The sequence below is a fragment of the Scyliorhinus torazame genome, chromosome 21, assembly GCF_047496885.1.
Source record: "Scyliorhinus torazame isolate Kashiwa2021f chromosome 21, sScyTor2.1, whole genome shotgun sequence".
Classification (NCBI taxonomy): domain Eukaryota; kingdom Metazoa; phylum Chordata; class Chondrichthyes; order Carcharhiniformes; family Scyliorhinidae; genus Scyliorhinus; species Scyliorhinus torazame.
The window spans coordinates 93,750,710-93,771,869 of record NC_092727.1 but is presented as its reverse complement, the minus strand read 5'-3'; the positions used below and the strand labels follow the sequence as shown (position 1 = coordinate 93,771,869).

Here is a 21,160-nt window from a genome sequence, read left to right as displayed (position 1 = left end):
GCTCAGGAACCCTCCATCCATTCTCCCCGGGACGCACCGATGGTTCTCTCGGATCGGGGACCAAACCGAAGCCTCTACCTCACCCCTGTGGCGTCTCCACCGCCCCCAAATTTTCAAAGCCGCCGCCACCACCGGACACGTGGTGTATCTAGTCGGCAGGAGCGGCAGCGGTGCTGTCACCAGCGCTCTCAGACTCGTGCCCACACAGGATGCCATCTCCAGCCTCTTCCACGCCACCCTCTCCATTGCCCACTTGCGTATCATCGCCACATTGGCAGCCCAGTAGTACCCACACAGATTAGGAAACTCTAACCATCCTCTGTCCCTACTCCGTTCCAGAAACACCCTTCTCACCCTCGGGGTCTTTTTCGCCCACACGAATCCCATTATGCTCCTGCTGACCCGCTTATGGGCGCGGGAAAAAAAAGAAATTCCCTGGCCCCCGGCCTGACAAACCTCCATGGGTCCACTTCTCCCATCTGGTTCATAAACCCCCTCAGCACCTTGGCCGCCGCCGGCCTCTTACCCGTCTTGGACCTGGAGCGGTCCAATGCTGGATCCAGTACCGTGTTAAAGTCGTCACCCCATTATCAAGCTCCCTTAATCCAGGTCCAGAATCCGGCCCAACATGCGCCGCATAAATCCGGCATCGTCCCAATTCGGGGCATATACATTCACTAATACCACCCGCACCCCCTGCAGCTTACCACGCACCATCACATACCTACATACCTACCCCCATTGTCTGCCACAATGTTCAGCGCCTCAAACGACACCCGCTTCCCCAGCTGGATTAGGGCACCCCCCCCCCCGCCGATTAGCCATCCCCTTTTCTAGGCCAGCCACGCGCCCGCGCCTCCCGCACTCTCCATTCCCCCCAGCGGCAGACCCCCGCCCCGACTCTCTCTCCAAGCCCCAGCTCCCCTTTGGCCAATGCAGCAGCAACCCAATCCTTCCCCCCCCCCCCCCCCCCGTCCTCCCCCAGCTAGGTCGTCATCCCCCTAGCTGCGTTGCTCCCCCCATAGCACTCCCGTAGCTCAGCTGACTCTTGATGACCCTCGCCACTCCCGCCACTCCATAGACCCCCCCCCCCCCTCCTGTCCATCAGCGGGCGCTCCTCTCTAACACCGCCCTTCCACCCGGCCCCGGCCCCTCCCTTCCCTAGCGCGGGAAAAAGCCCGGGCTTTCCATCAAACCGGCCCCGCCCTCTCTGGCGCAGATTCCTTTTGCGGCCTAATCCCAGCCCCCCCAATGGGGCCCCGTCTTTCCAACCACCGACGCCCACACTCTCTCAAAACCCCCACTTCGAACCATTTCACCCTACCCCACCCAGCACCCAAGGAAACAGTACAGAACAGAACATCCCCCAAAGCACAGTAACCCCCCCCGCGACATCCCCTCACAACCGACCCTCAGGCTGTGTCCAACTTTTCGGCCTGGATAAAGGTCCACGCCTCCTCCGGCGTCTCAGAATGTGACCCACAGTCGCGCCGGCTGCAGCATCCCAAATTTCCCTTCCGATGCAGAACCGCCTCTTCTTGGCCACCTCCGCGCTCCAGTCCTGGTATATACGGACCTCTGCATTCTCCCACCTTCTGCTCTGCTCCTTTTTTGCCCATCTTAGGACACACTCCCTGTCCACCAAGCGGTGGAACTGCACCAATACCACCCGCGGCGGCTTGTTAGACTTGGGCCTCCTCGCCAGAACTCGGTGGGCCCCATCCAGCTCCAGGGGCCTCAGGAAGGCACCCGCGCCCATCAACGTGTTCAGCATCGTGACCACGTATGCTCCAACATCCGACCCCTCCACTCCCTCCGGGAGACCCAGAATCCGCAGGTTCTTCCTCCTCGACCGATTCTCCATGTCGTCAAACTTCTCCTGCCATTTCTTACGCAGCGCCTCGTGCGCCTCTACCTTCACCGCCAGGCCCAATATCTTGTCCTCATTCTCCAAGGCCTTCTGCTGCACCTCCCAGATCGCCGCCCCTTGGGCTTTCTGAGTCTCGACCAGCTTGTCGATCGAAGCCTTCATCGGCTCCAGCAGCTCTGCTTTCAATTCCGTGAAGCAGCGCTTGAGAAACTCCTGCTGTTCTTGCGACCACTGCGCCCACGTTGCCTGGTCTCCACCCGCCGCCATTTTGGTTTTCCTCCCTCGCACTTTTCGCTGCACCAAAATCACTTTTTTCACCGCTCCACTCCTGGTCCAATCCATACAGTGCCGGGGAAATCGTACTGTCAACTTCCCACACTGGAAACCGTCGAACAAATGCCGCTGGGGCCCCTAAAAAGAGCCCAATTGTCCGTTTCTGGCGGGAGCTGCCAAACGTGCGACTTAGCTCAGCATAGCTGCAACCGGAAGTCCGGAAGCCACTGTTGATGACTCCCAAGGGCTACTCTCCCCTGACATATATCACTGTGCCGTCACCTCTAGTGGCTGGCTCTGTTCTGTTGGTAGGACAGGACATATCCTGTGATGATGGTGTCTGGGATCTTGTAAGGTATGATTCCATGGGTATAACTACATCTGGCTGTTGCTTTACTAGTCTGTGGAACTGCTTTCCCAATTTTGGCACAACCCTCTCCGCCCCAGACATTAGTAAGGAGGACTTTGCAGCGTTGACAGAGCTATGTGTGCTGTTGTTTCTGGTGTCTCGGTCCATGGTGGATGGTCCATCCAATTTCATAGCCCGAGGGTCCAACCATTTTTGTAGCAGTTTGATAAAACTGAGCGGCTTATAGTCAATTTCAGAGGACATATAAGAATGTACACCAGGTCCAGTAAGGACAGCAGATTTCCTTTTTGAAAGGACATTAGAGAACCAGATGGGTTTTTACAACAATCGTCTCAACATTACTATTACTGAGACTAGCTTTTAATTCCAGATTTATTAAATGAATCGAAGTTCCACCAACTGCTGTGGTGGGTTTTGAACCCATGCCCCAGATTATTAGCCTGGGCCACCGAATGCTCACTACACCACTGCCTCCCTCTTAAAATTACACTTCAATTTCTATCTTAATTGCAGCATGGAGTAAAGGGACAGTAGCACCATGGTTACAATGTGCTGAAAGACTGGAAATAGAGAGTAATGGTTAATGGATTTTCGGGGGCTGGTGTAAGGGCTGTACTGGAGTTCCCCAGGGGTCAGTACTGAGATCCTTGTTTATCCTGGTGCACATTAATGATCTGGATCTTGGTGTACAGGGAATAATTTCAAAATGTTGACGGCGATACAAAAATCAGAAGCATTGTAAACCGAGGAGCACAGTGTAGAACTAAAAATGGACATAGACAAGTTGGTGGAATGGGTGGATAGGTGGCAGATGAAGTTCAATACGTAAAAATATCAGGTGATACATTTTGGTAGGAAGAACATGGAGTGACAGTAGTAAATAAAGGGTACAATTCTATAAAAGAGTGCAGGGACAGAGGACCCCGAGTGTATCTGTGCATAAGTCATTAAAGGTGGGAGGATAGGTTGAGAGAGCAGTTAATATAGCCTACAGTAGACTTCCAGTGGCGGCTATGAAGGAGTAAATCGCACATTTGGTGGCTCCCGCTCTGGTCGGACTTTTGGACCTTTCCCCCATTTTTCTACCGGACTTGAATTGTAAAACGGATGTTAGTGGCAATTGTTTACTGAATTCCCACTTTGGTGCATTGAGAGATGGACTAGGAGTGTTCGTAAGGGCAGAAACAAAAAGATAGAGAAGGCTTGGGCTGTAGCTGCACAGAAGACAGCATGGCGGAGGTTCGGACCTCTGGCTGGTTGACCCAGCAGTCTATGGAGCAGCTGATGCAATTCATTCAGGAAGGCTTTGCTATGCAGAAACGGGACTGCTTGGACCCGATAAAAGAGTCGATTGAGCGGTTGGAGCATAGATTGGACGTCTAGGATCTGGCGATCCAGAAGGTGGAGAAGGCGCTGGCTGAGCAGGAGGAACATCAGACTGCGGTGGAGCTGGGGATGCTGAGGGACCAGCAGAAGAAGCTCCTGGAGAAGGCGGAGGACCGAGAAAATAGGTCCCGCCGGCAGAACCTAAGAATCGTCGGGCTCCCTGAGGGGTCCGAAGGAACAGACGCTGGGGCATACATCGCAGACATGTTTGTGAAGCTGCTGGGGGTGGGGCATTCTCCCGGCCCTTGGAAGTGGATAGGGCTCACAGAGCACTCACGAGGAAGCCGCGAATGGGAGACCCCCCCGAGGGCAATGGTGGTGAGATTCCACAGGTTCTCGGATATGCAGCGCATTCTACAGTGGGCCAAGCAGACACGGAGCTGTAAATGTGACAATAGCATCCTGCGGGTTTACCAGAACCTGAGTGTAGAGGTGGCCAGGAGGAGAGCAGGCTTCAACCAGATCGGGTTGATCCTTTTTAAGAAAAAGGTGAAGTTTGGACTGTTATACCCAGCCCGTCTCTGGGTCACGCATGAGGTTCAGCACTTCTACTCCGAGTCGCCTGAGGACGCGATGGACTTTGCGAAAAAGAAAGGGCTGGTGATGGATTGAGAACTTTTGAACTTAGCTGCAACGTTCATGTTTTTTTTTTGTTTCTCTGTTTTTGTAAAAAATTTCCCATTTTGCGTTTCATGGAAGATGTTTGTGATGCCGTTTGCATTGATTTGGAACCAGCGGTAGAGCTGAGTGAGTTAAGGTATTCATTTGCACTATTGGGGGATGGAGGTGTGCTTGTTATGATCTTGGTGTTTTTCTGTTGGGCGATTGTGTGGGGATTGTTTGATGTTGGAGTTTGTTTGTATGAGCGGGGGGTGGGGGGGGGGAACAATAGGTGGGAGACTATCTGGCGCCGGGGATGGGGGCCACCAAGCTATCTGGGCGAGCTAGCTCTCGGAAGCGTAGTGGGGGGTGTGCATATGTTTGGTTTAGTAAAGGGGTTGGGTTACAGGGTGTTGTCACTGGGAGGGGGTGAACGTTCTGCTGACGAGGGAGGGACTTGGGCTGAGGGACAGAGAGGAGGTTGGTGGCGGGGGCTGCCTGGTGGAGGTGTGGAGCACAGGCTGGAGGCGGGCCTAAAAAAGGGGATGGCTGATCGGCGGGGGGGGGGGGGGGCGGCAATGAGCCCCCCAACTAGGCTGATCACCTGGAATGTTCGAGGGTTAAATGGGCCAGTCAAAAGGGCACGTGTGTTTGTGCATCTTAGGGGATGGAAGGCGGACGTGGTGGTGTTGCAGGAGACGCACCTTAGAGTTATGGACCAGGTTAGATTGCGGAAAGGCTGGGTCAGTCAGGTCTTTCGCTCGGGACTAGATTCAAAGACTAGAGGGGTCGCGATCTTGATCAATAAGCGGGTGGTGTTTGAGGCGGGTAGAATAGTCTTGGACGTGGGAGGTCGGTACATTATGGTCAGTGCGAAGCTAGATGGGGTGCAGGTGGTATTAGTAGATGTGTATGCACCAAATTGGGATGATGTGCAGTTTATAAAGAGGATGCTGGGTAAGATACCGGACCTGGACCCGCACAGTTTGGTCATGGGAGGGGTCTTCAACACAGTTATGGACCCTGGCTTGGACCGGTCAAGCTTCAAAACGGGCAGGGTGCTAGCAATGGCAAAGAAACTAAGAGGGTTCATGGAGCTGATTGAGGGGGGGGGTGGGGGGGGGAGGGGGGTGGATCCATGGAGATTTGAGCAGCCGAGGGTGAAGGAGTTCTCCTACTCACAAGTGCATAAAGTGTATTCCCGGATTGATTTCTTTATTTTGAGCAGGGCCTTGCTGGCTGGGGTGGTGGACACTGGGTACTCGGCGATTACAATCCCAGACCATGCTCCGCAGGTTAGTGAAGACAGTAACCAGCGCCCACACTGGAGGTTGGATGTGGGACTTTTGGCGGATGAAGGGGTGTGCGAGCGGCTGAGGAAATATATTCAGAGCTACCTGCAAGTCGATGACGAGGGGGAAATTTCAGCAGCGGTGGTGTGGGAAGCACTGAAGGCGGTGGTCAGGAGGGAGCTGATCTCGATCCGGGTCCATAGGGAGAAGGTGGACAGGGCGGAGACGGACCGACTTGTAAAGGAGTTACTACAGATTGGTAGGAGGTATGCGGAGACCCCAGAGGCAGGGCTTTTAAGGGATCGGCGGAGGTTGCAGGTGGAGTTTAGATTGCTGACCACAGGGAGGGCGGTGGAGCAGCTGAGAAAAGCGAGGGGGACGATCTATGAACATGGAGAGAAGGCCAGCAGAATGCTTGCACAGCAGCTTAGGAAGAGGGAGGCAGCTAGGGAGATAGGAAAATGGGAACCTGTTGGTGATTCAGTAGGGGTGAATAAGGCGTTTAGGGATTTGTACAGTAGGCTGTACAGGTCGGAACCCCCTAAGAGACCGGAGGGGATGAGGCACTTCTTGGAGTGGCTGAATTTCCCAAAGGTGGACGGGGAGCGGGTCGAAGGGCTGGAGGCCCCAATCGGGCTGGAGGAGACAATGGAGGGCTTGAAGGTCATGCAGGCGGGTAAGGCCCCGGGTCAGGACGGGTACCCAGTGGAGTTTTGTAAAAGGTTCTCGGGGATATTGGGGCCGGTGTTGTTGAGGATGCTCAATGAGGCAAGGGAAAGAGGGGTGTTGCCCCCGACGATGTCACAGGCAACGATTTTGCTGATTCTTAAGTGGGACAAGAACCTGGAGCTGTGTGGGTCCTACAGGCCGATCTCCCCGTTGAATGTAGATGCCAAGTTGCTGACCAAAATCTTGTCCTCCAGGATCGAGGATTGTGCTCTGGACGTTATTGTGGAGGACCAGATGGGGTTTGTTAAGGGCAGGCACTTGGTGGCCAATGTAAGAAGGCTGTTAAATGTGATCATGATGGTCCCGGAAGGTAGGGAGGTGGAGGTAGTGATCGCAATGGATGCAGAAAAGGCTTTTGATCGGGTAGAATGGGACTATCTGTGGGAGATACTGGGACGGTTTGGATTCGGGCGGGGCTTTATTGACGGGTCAGGTTACTGTATCAGGCTCCTGTCGCATGTGTACGGACGAATAGGACAACATCGGACTATTTTAGACTGCACCGGGGGACGAGACAGGGTTGCCCCCTCTCCCCACTGTTGTTTGCGCTGGCTATAGAGCCGTTGGCAATTGCTCTGAGAGCCTCGAGGGGCTGGAGAGGACTGGTCCGGGGGAAGAGGGGGGGGAGGCGTGGAGCACAGGGTTTCGCTCTATGGGGATGACCTGCTTCTCTACGTTTCGGACCCAATAGAGGGGATGGAAGAAATCATGAGGACTCTAGGGGAATTTGGCCGGTTTTTGGGGTATAAGCTTAATATGGGAAAGAGTGAGATGTTTGTGGTCCAGGCGAGGGGACAGGAGAGGCGACTGGGAGAGCTGCCATTTAGGTTAGTAAAGGGAACCTTTAGGTACCTAGACATCCAAATGGCGCGAGAATGGGACCGGCTGCATAAATTGAATCTGGCCCGGCTGGTGGACCAAGTGAAGGACGATTTTCAGAGATGGGACGTGCTTCCGTTGTATCGGGCTGGGAGAGATCAAACGGTGAAGATGACGGTCCCCCGAGATTCCTATTTGTATTTCAGTGTCTCCCCATCGTTATTCCGTGTTCCTTTTTTAAGCGGGTCAGTGGTGTGATCACGGGCTTCGTCTGGGCGGGCAAGACCCCGCGAGTAAGGAAAGGTAATGCTTGAGCGGAGTCGGGGAGAGGGCGGGCTGGCGCTGCCAAATTTTAGCAACTATTACTGGGTGGCTAATATAGCCATGATCAGCAAGTGGGTGGTGGGGGAGGGGTCGGCATGGGTGCGTATGGAGGTGGCTTCATGTAAGGGCACCAGTTTGGGGGTGTTGGTAACTGCGCCTCTGCCGTTCCCGCCGACGCGGTACTCCACCAGTCCAGTGGTGGTGGCGGCCCTGAGAGTTTGGGGCCAGTGGAGGCGGCATGTGGGAGCATCGGTCTGGGCCCCAATTTGTGATAATCACCGGTTTGCCCCGGGGAGCATGGACGGGTGTTCCGGTTTTGGCGGAGAGCGGGGATTGAGAGGTTGGGGGATATGTTCATAGAGGGGAGATTTCTGAGTATGAGGGCTTTGGAGGAAATGTTTGGGTTGGCGAGGGAAAACTAATTCTGGTATCTGCAGGTGCGGGACTTCCTTCGTAATCGGGTGTCAACCTTCCCGCTCCTATCGCTAAGGGGGATTCAGGGCAGTGTAGTTTCCAGAGAGTGAGTAGGAGAAGGGAGTGTCTCGGACATTTATAAGGAGCTTATGGGGTCGGAGGAGACGCAGACCGAGGAGCTGAAGCGCAAGTGGGAGGAGACGCAGACCGAGGAGATGAAGCGCAAGTGGGAGGAGGAGCTGAGAGGTGAGATAGAGGATGGTCTATGGGCAAACGCGTTGAGTAGAGTCAACGCATCTGCAACATGTACCAGGCTCAGCCTGATACAATTTAAGATTGTTCACCGGGCTCACATGACAGTGGCCCAGATGAGCAGATTCTTTGGGGTGGAGGACAGGTGCGCAAAATGTGCGGGAGGACCAGCGAACCATGTCCACATGTTTTGGACATTTCCAAAGCTTAGGGTATTTTGGCAGGGGTTTACGGAAGTCATGTGTTTAAAAACAACGGTGGCGCTGAGTCCAGAGGTGGCGATTTTCAGGGTGTCAGAAGACCCAGGAATCCAGGAGGAGAAAGAGGCAGACGTTCTGGCCTTTGCTTCCTGCTTCTGGTAGCCCGGAGACTGATAATATTAGCATGGAGGGACTCAAAGCCCCCAAAGTCGGAGACCTGGCTATCGGACATGGCTAGCTTTCTCTGTTTGGAGAAAATCAAGTTTGCCTTGAGAGTTGGGGTTCACCCGGAAATGGCAACCGTTCATCGACTTCTTTGCAGGAAATTAATAGACCGTCAGCAGACGGGGGGGGGGGGGGGGGGAGGAGTAGTTTAGATTAGAGTAGGGGTTCAATAAGGGTGGGACCTGTATGAGAGGTAAATGGCTTTTGCACTATGTTTATGGTTTCATGTATATTTATTTTGTTGTTGTCACTATACCAAAGATGCCTCAATAAAATGTTTATTAAAAAAAAATATATAGCCTACAGTATCCTCGGCTTTATTAATGTGGGCATCAAGTACAGGAGCAAGAAGGTTATGTTGAGCTTGTAAAAGACCTCAGCTGGAGCACTGCGTACAGTTTAAGGCACCACATTTTAGGAAGGATGCGAAGGCTTTGGAGAGAATGCAGAAGAGGTTTACGTGAATGATTCCAGGGGTGATAAACTTCTTCTATGAAGATCGATCGGAGAAATTTGGACCCTTTGTTTTCATGGAGAAAAGAAGGCTGAAAGGAAATTTGATACAAGTATTCAAAGTCTCGAGGACCTGGGCAGTCTAGATATGGAGGAACTGTTTTCATTGGAGAGAGGATTGAGAACCAGAGGGCACAGATTTAAGATAAATCAATAAAAGAAGCAAAAATGATGTGAGAAAAAACTTTTTCACACAGCAAGTGGGTAGGGTCTGGAATACACTGCCTGAGCACGTGATTGAGACATTCAAGAGGGGATTAGATTATTATTAGAAATAATGTGCAGGGTTACAGTGAGAAGGCAGGAAAATGGCAGTAGGTGAAATGCTCATTCAGAGAACCAGCGCAGACACGATGAGTCGAGCTACCTTCTTCGGTGCTGAATGTGCTTGTATGGAAAAAGAAATCCTGGAAAACCTAATCGTACAACAACAGCAGCAGCATGCATTTATATAGTGCTTCTTATGCACAGCACAAGGCATCCGAGGCATTGACAATAATAAAAGGAACAGATGCTGAGTCATGGATGTAAGGTTGCGGGGTGGGGGGAATACTCGAGGCCAGATTTGAAAGATGGATTTTGAGAACGCTTTAAAAGCAGACCACAGAGTTTTTAATTCTGATGTTTCAATTTAATTCATAGGATGTGGCTATCACTGGTAAGGCAGCAATGTATTCCCTATCAATGATTCCCTCTTTTAGAATTGTGTGGACCATTTATTTAACTGAGTGCCCCTTTTATGTTATTTAAGTTGAGGAAGTTGACTTGTGCAATCTTCCATGTTCTTTCGGGAAGGTTGGCATCTAGTTGCTCTGGAAAGCAGGTTGTGGCTGAACCTTTGAATCGCTGCAGTCTTTGTAGCAGTTTGATAACAAAAGTGGCTTGCTGGCCATTTCAGGAAGACAGTTAAAAGTCAACCTTCCTGGTGTGGGACTGGATTTTGCATTTTTGTTAGACTGGGTAAAATTTATAGCAGGTTGCCTAAGAATATTCTAGAACGAGTTGGACAACTGGTTGAACAATTTGAATATCTGTTTTTTTAAAAATTAATTCAAACCTCAGATTTGCATGGTGGGATTTTAACTCTCCGCCCCTGTGGGGTGGTTATTGTGTCTGACCTTTGGTTTGGACATCACCTCAGAAGGTCACTTTATTGGGAGTGTTCTATAGACCCCCCAATAGCAGCAGACATGGAGGAACAGATTGGGTGGCCAATCTTGGAAAGGCGCAGAAGTAACAGAGTTGTTGTCATGGGTGCTATCAACTTTCCTAGTATTGACTGGAATCTCCTTGGTGCAAATGGTTTGGATGAAACCGATTTTGTCAGGTGTGTCCAGGAAGGATTCCTGCCTCAAGATGTAGATAGGCCGACTAGAGGAAAGGCCATATTGGATATGGTGCTTGGCAACGAACCAGGCCAGATGTCAGATGTCTTGGTGGGAGACCATTTTGGTAACAGTGACCACAACTCCTTGATCTTTACCATAGTCATGGAGACGGATAGGAACAGACAGTATGGGAAGGTATTTAATTGGAGATGGGGAAATTATACTGCTATTAGACAGGAGCTGAGGAGCATAAATTAGGAACAGTTCTCCGGGAAATGCACAACAGTAATGTGGGGATTGTTTAAGGAGCACTTGTTGCGAGGGCTGGATAGTTTTGTCCCACTGAGACGAGGAAGGAATGGTAAGGTGAAGGAGCCTTGGATGACGAGAAGTGGAGCTTCTAGTCAAGAGGAAAAAGGGAGCTTACGGAAGGTTGAGGAAGCAAGGATCTGGCACGGCTCTAGAGGGTTACAAGGTAGCCAGGAAGGAACTACAAAATGGACTTAGGAGAGCTAGAATGGGGCATGAAAAAGCCCTGGCGGGAAGGATTAGGGAAAACCCCAAGGCGTTCTACACTTATGTGAGAAATAAGAGGATGATCAGAGTAGGGCCGATCAGGGATAGTGGAGGGAACTTGTGCCTAGAGTTTGAGGAGGTCCTAAATGAATATTTTGCTTCAGTATTCGCTAGAGAGAGGGACCTTGTTGCTCATGAGAACAGCGTGAACCAGGTTAATAGACTTGAACAAGTTGATATTAAGAAGGAGGATGTGCTGGAAATTTTGAAACGCATCATGATAGATAAGTCCCCTGGGCCAGACGGGATGTACCCAAAGTTACAACGGGAAGCGAAGAGATTGCTGCGCAGTTGGCGATGATCCTTGCATCCTCACTCTCCACTGGAGTAGTACTGGATGATTGGAGGGAGGCAAATGTTGTTCCCCTGTTCAAGAAAGGGAATAGGAAATCCCCTGGGAATTACAGACCAGTCAGTCTTATGCCTGTGGTGAGCAAAAAACTGGAAAGGATTCTGAGAGATAGGATTTATGATTATTTAGAAAAACATAGTTTAATTAAAGATAGTCAGCATGGCTTTGTGAGCGGCAGGTCATACCTCACAAACCTCATTGAGTTCTTTGATGTGGTGTATATGGATTTCAGTAAGGCATTTGATCAGGTTCCCCATGGTAGGCTCATTCAGAAAGTCAGGGGGCATGGGATACAGGGAAATTTGGCTGTCTGGATACAGAATTGACTGGCCGAAAGAAGACAGCGAGTGGTAGTGAATGGAAAGTATTCCGCCTGGAGGTTGGTGACCAGTGGTGTCCCACAGGGATCTGTCGTGGGACCTCTGCTGTTTGTGGTTTTTATAAATGACTTGGATGAGGAAGTGGAAGGGTGCTTTGGTAAGTTTGCCGATAACACAAAGGTTGGTGGAGTTGTCGATAGAGTTGAGGGTTGTTGCAGGTTACAACAGGACATTGACAGGATGCAGAGCTGAAAGGTGACAGATGGAGTTCAACCGAGATAAATGTGAAGTGATTCATTTTGGAAGGTCGAATTTGAATGCTGAATACAGGGTTAAAGGCAAGATTCTTGGAAGTGTGGAGGAACAGAGGGATCTTGGGGTCCACGTACATAGATCCCTCAAAGTTGCCACCCAGGTTGATAGGGTTGTTAAGAAGGCTTATGGTGTGTTGGCTTTCATTAACAGGGGGATTGAGTTTAAGAGCCACGAGGTTTTGCTACAGCTTTCTAAAACCCTGGTTAGACCACACTTGGAATATTGTGTCCAGTTCTGGTCGCCTCATTATAGGAAGGATGTTGATGTTTTGGAGAGGGTGCAGAACAGATTTACTAGAATGCTGCCTGGATTGGAGGATATGCCTTATGAAGAAAGGTTGAGGGAGCTCGGGCTTTTCTCACTGGAGCGAAGAAGGAAGAGAGGTGACATGATAGAGGTGTACAAGATGTTGAGAGGCATGGATAGAGTGGATAGCCAGAGATTTTTACCCAGGGCAGAAATGACTGTCACGAGGGGACATAGTTTTAATAATAATCGCTTATTGTCACAAGTAGGCTTCAATGAAGTTACTGTGAAAAGCCCCTAGTTGCCACATTCCGGCACCTGTTCGGGGAGGCCGGTAGGGAATTGAACCCACGCTGCTGCCTTGTTCTGCATTACAAGTCAGCTATTTAGACCAGTATGCTAAACCAGCCCAGGTGATTGGAGGAAGGTATAGGGGAGATGTCAGAGGTAGGTTCTTTACACAGAGTGGTGGGTGCATGGAATGCACTGCCAGCAGAGGCGGTGGAGTCAGAGTCATTAGGGACGTTTAAGCGATTCTTGGACAGGCACATGGACAGCAGTAAATTCAAGGGGTGTAGGTTAGGTTGATCTTCGATTAGGATAAATGGTCAGCACATCGTGGGCCGAAGGGCTTGTACTGTGCTGTACTGTTCTATGTTCGAAGAGGAAATTGTGTGAAAATCATTTGGGCTGAGTGACGTTTTGGACACTTGGCAATACATTTTTTCATTTTTCATTTCATTTCATTTCACATCTTTCAGTTTATTTTGCATTGGAAGTACATAACTTGTAAACACCTGACTATCCAGAAACATTTTGCTATTCAATTTTTTACTTACTACAAAAGTTCCAGTTTCAAAGGCATTAGAAAATGTTTTTTTTTAATGTACAAGATACAAACTCCCTATTAGGATTTTCAGTTATGGTTAAGGATAACAAAAATGCAATTTTTGGAGAAGAATATGTAGGCTATTTAACTCCTTAAATGTGTACCCTATTCACCATTGCTGGCTAGTCTAAATACCTTAATTTCATGTCGCCCACCTTGTTTTGTAACCATTAATATCCTGACAAAAATTATCCTTGTTTTAAAAAGTATTTGAACTTTAACTTTTGGTGACAACTTAAACCTGCATGTGGGTATATTTTTGTATGATTACTAATGCAAATGGGCAAAGTCAATGTAGAGTAATTATCCCCTACATTTGTTTACTTGCACTAAAGTTTAGTTCTTGGAAAAATACTTGATCATTCTTGCACTTTTTGAAATACATTGAGTCAATGATCTGTTGAATACCAGAGGAAAATTCTATGTATGATACAGTCAACCAGTCACACGGTCAAGAGCTGATCGGTGTCAGTATGAGATGCATGGACTTGATTGAAGCTATTGGGATCTAAACTCCAGGTTTTAGTGGTGCAAGATGAATGCTGAATTTTTAATATTCTTTTTAAAATAAATTTAGAGTACCCAAATGTTTTTTCCAATTAAGGGCAATTCCACCTACCCTGCACATCTTTTTGGGTTGTGTGGTGAGACCCACGCAGAGACGGGGAGAATGTGCAAAGGCCACACTGACAGTGAACCAGGGCCAGGATCGAACCCAGGTCCTTGGATTTTTTAAAAAGATGTGCAGGGTAGGTGGAATTGCCCCTTAACTGAAAAACAAATTCTAAGGAATTCTAAATATATTTTTAATTTATCCAAGGAATTTCTATTCATTTGATTTATTACTGTAACTGGATAAATGTTCGCGTGATTAGTGTTCAATTGGGAAACATCAGAATGACTGTGGAATCCTACCCATTGTTCTGTAGATATATCTTGTTGGAAATGATTCTAAATAAATACCAAAATTGAATTACAGGAAACGTTTAACAATTCTGATCATGAAACAAGCTGAAAATCTGAGCCATGTGTCTTTAACAGATACTTGCTGTACTTTCAATTATTTATTCACTTCTTGTTCATTGTTCTGATTATGTTGCTTTTATGCTTTCTTGGTTATTGTCAAACTTCCAGATGTATTCAACTTGGTGATTTACAGGTGATAAGATATTTATTTCTTCTTCTTACAGCTAAAGATTGAAAAGACTACCGTCTACCTTTTGTTGGCGAACCCTCTACAGGAGAATGTCTATTTCCGCTGCACATGTTTGATGAACAAAGAGAACAGTGCATGTTTGAGCCTCACTTCTGTGATGACAGCATTGTTGTGACAAAACGGAAGCAATTGTTTGTTGCTAACAAAATAGCATTTAGCTGGTTCTTTCTATTGCTCTTCGTGCAGACCAAGTGTTTGCAGCAATTTGAACTCATTACTGAGGTCCTAACATTGCAAAGATTCAATCAGATATTATGCTTTATTTATGCATCTAGACTTGATGTGATTCCATATGATGTACAGGAGGTGGTAAATATAGTCAGGATCCTTCAGATGAGTCACATTGCCAATACTTGCAAGAATCTGATTGACAGTTGTGCTTTGCACGTTTGTGGGATGGCCCAGGAGGGAAAACAGTGCTCTCAGATCTCACCTTCATTTTATTGTAATGCTGACAAAGAACTTGATTTATCCACCAAGATTTATCCAAGGGAAGAGAATAAACCATATTTGGTGAAGGTAGAGGATACAATGGCAAAACGACATTTGAAAACGAGAGACCAAGCATATTATGAAGAAAATAAGCAAGTTGAGGATGTTTGTGGAATGGAAGGAGATGCAGAAGACTCAAATGACTCGGATGACCAGAGATCCTATAATCAAGAGCAAATCATAGTTGAGGTAAATCTTAATAACCAGACTTTAAATGTTTCAAAAGGGACAGAATGTGCATCTTCACAATCTGAGAAAACTGCCACAGTTGACTCCAGCGATGGCGATGATGAAGAGGAGGACGATGAAGATGATGAGGTTGATGACATTGACACTGAAGATGATGAGCAGGATGAAGAAGAAGTAGAAGACGTCATCAAACACAGAAAAAACAAGGGGACCAGCAGAATGGGAACAACAGAAGCAACTCTTTTAAGGGCAAGTGCAAAGATTACTTTGCCTAAGCTGAGGAAAAGTAAAAACCCCAAAGCTCCAGCACCGAAAGGAAAACATTTTGAAGAAAAACAGAATCTCACCTGTGAGAAATGTCCCAGAGTCTTCAATAATCGCTGGTATCTTGAAAAGCATATGAATGTCACTCACAGTCGAATGCAGATCTGTGATAAGTGTGGGAAAAAATTTGTGCTGGAAAGTGAACTCGTCCTTCATCAACAAACTGAGTGTGAAAAACATATTCAGGTAGGCTATGGTTTTTTTTTTGTTGCATTAAGTGGTAATGTACATTTTGCATTTTCTAGCTTAATCATGAAGTAGATCGTCTGTCAGGAAACAAGACAATTTATTTCGGGTTCTGTTTCCCTTTGAAGTCACTCGCTTTTGTCACCTCAAGCCTGCAGGATTTTCCCTACCTGGCACCAAAGTTAAAAAGCCTGCTCCCAGGCCTCCTATGTGGTTGTGTCAGTTAATCACTCAAAGGTGTACAATGACCAATTGATTTCTCTCTCTTCCCCCCCACCCCCACAATGAAACCCAGCTGCCACTAACCAATTAGTCCCACAGCTGAGATGAAGTGAAGATCTCAGTGGAATGGAGACCATAATGGCATTATTCCTTTCTGTTTTGTTGTGGTTTAGTGGATACAAGGGACATCCCGATGCAAGGGGTTCATGCATTACAGCAGTTACTGGTCCTGAAGCATAAAAATGTTTTGTAGATGTTTGTGTTGATGAGTACATTTTCAGTAGTGGAGAGATTTATGGCAGTTAAATTTAAAATTGATCTGATATGAATGTCAGAGTAAAGGACATGAGAATTGTTTTATAATTTGATAGATGGATATAACCCGTACCAGCCTCCCCGAACAGGCACCGGAATGTGGCGACTAGGGGCTTTTCACAGTAACTTCATTGAAGCCTACTCGTGACAATAAGCGATTTTCATTTCATTTTTCAACTGAGATAACATTGTGCGCATTGAAGCAATATTATCTTTGTGATGATTCAGTCACTTTAGTTTTCATCACAGGTGGACATCAATGTGTGACTTTTAAAAATGAACTTCAGTGCAATTAAGATATTTATTGTCTTCCTATCAGATTGCTTGTTTGAACTGTCAATGTGATCAGAGCGTAGGCAATAACCCTGACATAAGAAATGAGTGTCACAAAAGGCTGGTAAGATCCAAGTATAGCAAAATCATGGTAACGATTGTTATGGTTGGTTCATCAAGCTATTGGGATTGGCTAGAAGTGAAAGTGAATTGCCAAGCTATTAGTGTTTATTTTTATTTTGAACTGGTATCTGGTCCTTTTGATAGCATTTCTATTCAGATGATTACAGATGGGATATAATTAAACTTCAGTTCACGGCATACTTTTTGTATGGTGCCCTGAACGCTAGTAACCTTTCTGTTGCTAAAATCTTAACATTTTCATCACAAATGTTGAAGTCAGCTTATGGGAACTTGTTTTTAAAAATGGAAAATTCAGCACTGTTCTCTCTCAGGCTCTGTCTCCCTATCTGCCATGGTTCTTATAAGGTTCTTGAAGAATTAAATACAGCTCTTGCCTACTTCTTTTCAATGAGTTTGAATTTCCATTGGTGTGTACCAGTGATGTGGAAGTACTCATCTTCATTGCTTTTATTTAAAAAAAACAGATTGAGCAACGTCAGGAGAAAACACACTGCACATATTCATCTTAAATTAAAATTTAAATGGCTCAGAACACTTTTACATGCATTGGATATCTGGATTTTTATGACTAGCTTTACACATGCTAATTGTCAAGGTTTATTTCCTGTACAGTAGTTATTAATTACTGAGTAAACAGTTTTTCATATTATGCTTAGATTTTCATCCAAGTTGTAAAATCAGTGCATTGATATTAAATCCTTAGTATTTTACTTTGCCTTTTTGGTAACTGATTTGGAATCATAATCGTGGGGGGGAGGGACTTTCCCGGTCCGGGTCTGAGAGCTACATTTAACTATCCTGCTAACCTGCTCCAGCTGTGTGGGCCTCTGCCTGCTCGCCATGGGAACTCTTCTTCTACAAAGCCCACAATCAGCGATTTTTTTTTTTTTTTTTTTTTTTTTTTTTTTTTTTCCTTTTTTTTTTTTCCTCGTGAGAATTATCACATCCCTTCCCTTCAAGTCCGAATCTTGCCCTTCACTCCCAAGATGATGAGGCCTCTTTCGTCACTTGGCACAAGGCCTCGAGTCGGTGGAAGGTGGAGCCGGATCTGGGGTGTGTGAAGTGGAGTGGAGATCGTCACTTCCTTGTTGAGTTTTGAAGGGCCACAGACGGAGGCTCGTCTCTGCTGGACTGGATTCCCTGCTTCTCATGTGGTCCTGGTGGTCTTTCACTGCCTTCCCTTGGACTTTGACTTTTCAAGAAACCAGACCAGCCTTTACCAACACCACTCCTGGGATCCATTAGGAGTTATCACCAAAGTCCACACAGATGGCATCTCCTGTTCTGAAGGCCCTTTTGGATCTTGTGTCGGAGTTCCTTTTTGGGTCTCCTACTTTGGCTCCACCTCTCGCCCCCCCCAAAGTTGCTAAACAACGTACTGATTCTGGTGCATAGTCAATCGTTCCATTTACAGTTCCACTGGTGCGAATCCCGTCGTCATGTGCAGTGTGGTTTTATAATTGAAGAGGAACCGGGCCAATTTAGTATCAAAAGAACTAGCAGGCTGTTTCTTCATTCAGGGTTTTAACGTTTGAACTATCCATTCCGCAAAACCAGTTTGACGCCGTCCAAATGTGCATAATGTCGCTCAACTTCAAGAATGCCTGAAATTCTCCATGATTCCAAAGGAGGTACCATTATCAGATACGAGCACCTCCTGGTTTGTCATGGGTACAGAAACTTTGCCAGAAATGTTCTGTTGTTGCACAAGAAGTGGTGGAGGACATACAATGCGTCGACCATAATAAGGAGCACTGATCCCAAGAATGGGTGCACATGTACTTCGCTGGCCCATACCTATGGCCTTCTGGCCAGTCCCGTGGGTGCAGAGGCCGAAGATGGTAGCTTCTGGTTCTCATGGCAAAGGAGCACTGCTTCGCCAGATTTTTGATGTCTGTCTGTATCAAGCCCAGGCCACCAGGTGTAGCTTCTTGCGAGCATTTCCATCTTGGATACCCCGGGTTGTCAGTTCTGTCAGGAATTAGATCCAAAACAAGGCAATGGGGGAGAATCACTATCCGCTTTGAAAAAGTCCAGCAGGGGCTTATGGTCTGTTACGGTTGTAAAATGTTAGCTGTCGACATATGGATGAGATTCTTTCACCCCAAAAATTCCTTTTTGATCTAAGGCTAGCATCATTTTGCGTCCGCCAAGGTTCTGGATGAATATGCTGTAGGTCTCTCTGTACCATCATCCCATCAATGGGAAAGAACTGCCCCTACTCCATATGGAGAGGCATCACAGGTTAATACCAGTTCTCTCTTAGAGTCGTAATGAGCCAGGATGTTCAGTGATAGTAACTGCTGCTTCGCCTTTGTGAAGGCTTCATCTTGCAGCGCCTGCCGCGACCACGTCTGGTGTTTTTTTAACTATTTATGCAGGGGTGACCATAAAGTGGCCAAGTTTGGGATAGATAACTCAAAAACTCCAGGTTTGCTAGCTGCACTTTTTCCATGGTTCACATGATTAGTACATCGTTTAAGTATACTGCCACCTTCGGTAGCATTTGGAGAATGTTCTCCATCATGCTTTGAAAAATGGCACATCTTGACGAGACTCTGAGGGCAGGCGTTTATAATTGTGTAAACCCTTATGGGTATTAATTGTCACGTACTTCCTGGATCACGAGTCTAGTTCTAGCTGGAGGTAAGCATGGCTCATATTTAGTTTGATGAAAGTTTGACCCCCTGCCAGTTTAGCATGTAAATCTTCTGTGCGTGGCATGGGGTACTGATCTAAACCATTAGTTTTACGTCATCGCAAAGGTGGACCGACTTGTCGCGCTTCAGGATGGGGGACCACTGCTTCAGCCCACTTTGCAATCCCAAGGCTCGCTAACCACTCCAGTTCGGTCTGTACTTTGGTAAGTAAAGCGTATGGGACTGGCCGTGCCCTGAAATATTTGGGTAGGGTGCTGATGTCCACATAAGCTGTCCTTGCTCCTTTTATTCTACCATGGCTTTTATGTGAAACCTCTGGGTATTTGCCAATGATCTCATCCAGTCCACATGTTCCTAGATTAAAAGATTGTATCCAATCAGACAGATCTGCTGGAGCCAGTCACTGCCCATAGTGAGCGGGAGTCGGGCCATGTGCTGCCCATAGGTAACTGGGGCCATACTGGTCCCCATAATCTTCAAAGGTTCCCGTGTATATGTAGCCAACCTGGCCCTGCTTTCTTGTAGGCCTAGGAACATGATGGGCATCCGGAGATACGTGAAGGTCTGTTCCACGACAATAGGGACAGCAGCTCCCGTATCCACCTCCATTTCTAATGAATGGCTATTGACCTAGAGTGTTTTCTTTATCGGGGCAAGTGACGATGTATTTTAGCTGCTTTGCTTCATCCCCTATGTGCTGATAGACATGCAAGGCCTGGCCTGTGGTGGCTTTGGCTTCTGGCCTTGGCACACACTTACTGCTGATTCTAGCAGCCTTCTCTGGGTCGTGTCCTTTTGTCCACACTTAAAGCAGCTTGCGACTGACACCTGTGGTCCTCCGGAGAGACTTTGCTGGTATTTCTAGGGTTATCCAGCCATCTTTTGAGATGCTAGAATGTCTTGGCAGAATGTTAATTTGGTGGTGGGTGAGGCATGTGAGACCCTTCGCTGGGAATACTGGCTTCTGGCTTTTCTGTATGAGAGCCCCCCTCCAATCTGAGAACACTACTGTCCATCATCCCTTGATTTTCTTGGGCCCCTTCCTCACCATTCTCCATAGATAGTGCTAATTCTGTAACCCATTTGAGGGGGTGGGTTCTGCAACAATTTCTTTTTGTATTGCGATGTTATTAATCCCACACACTAGCCGGTCAAGTAATATCTCGGTCTGGGATGGGCCAAAATCACAGAATTCGGCCAGCTTCCTTAATCTAGCCACGAATTTTGTCACTGGTTTCCCAGGGGTCCTCCCAGACATGTTGAATGGGAAATGCTGGAAGATTACAGATGGCTTTAGATCGTAAATATTCTTTACTAGATCACCAAGCTAGTTAAACAGGCTGCAGGATAAGTTAAACTCTTAATAATGATGTACATGGGGTCCCCGCATGCTGTCAAAAGGATTATTTTATGTCAGCCATCCCCTTCTATGCCATTGGAGCAGTAGGAGTAGCATACTCGGGACACTCCTCCAGCATAAGGTTCGAGCTTCCCAAACAAGGGCATTTCTGGGTTTTTCTTTTTGTTTTCTTTCTTACCGGAGTTGTCATCGGGGAGTTTCAAAAAGGCTGCTGGGAATCCCATGCTTGATCCTCGTCACCAATGTAATAATTGCAAATAAATCTGTTACCGCGGTGCACAAAACAAACGTCCCAGCCTTGGACTATTGGGAACTGCCGGTCTGGGTCTGGGAGCTACATTTGAAGATCCCACTAACGAGCCCCAGCTGGGCGTGCCTCAGTCCTGTCACCACGGCAACTTTTATTCTACGAACCCCATGGGGCAATCAGTCAGCGATTTTCTCCCGGGGTCCTCATGAGGGTTATCACATTAACCAAATTTAATA

General features: G+C 47.5%; 1 protein-coding gene across 3 annotated transcripts in view; it reads left to right on the top strand.

The window, feature by feature from the left end:
• The window catches only part of LOC140398418 (zinc finger protein 652-like), an 89,893-nt gene that overhangs the window by 45,275 nt on the left and 23,458 nt on the right, over nt 1-21,160 (top strand). For all 3 annotated transcript variants that reach the window (XM_072487088.1, XM_072487089.1, XM_072487090.1), the window contains exon 2: nt 14,484-15,700. In XM_072487088.1, coding sequence (XP_072343189.1) covers nt 14,558-15,700 — 1,143 coding nt within the window. In that variant the 5' untranslated portion in view covers nt 14,484-14,557. The remainder of the gene's footprint in view (nt 1-14,483; nt 15,701-21,160) is intronic.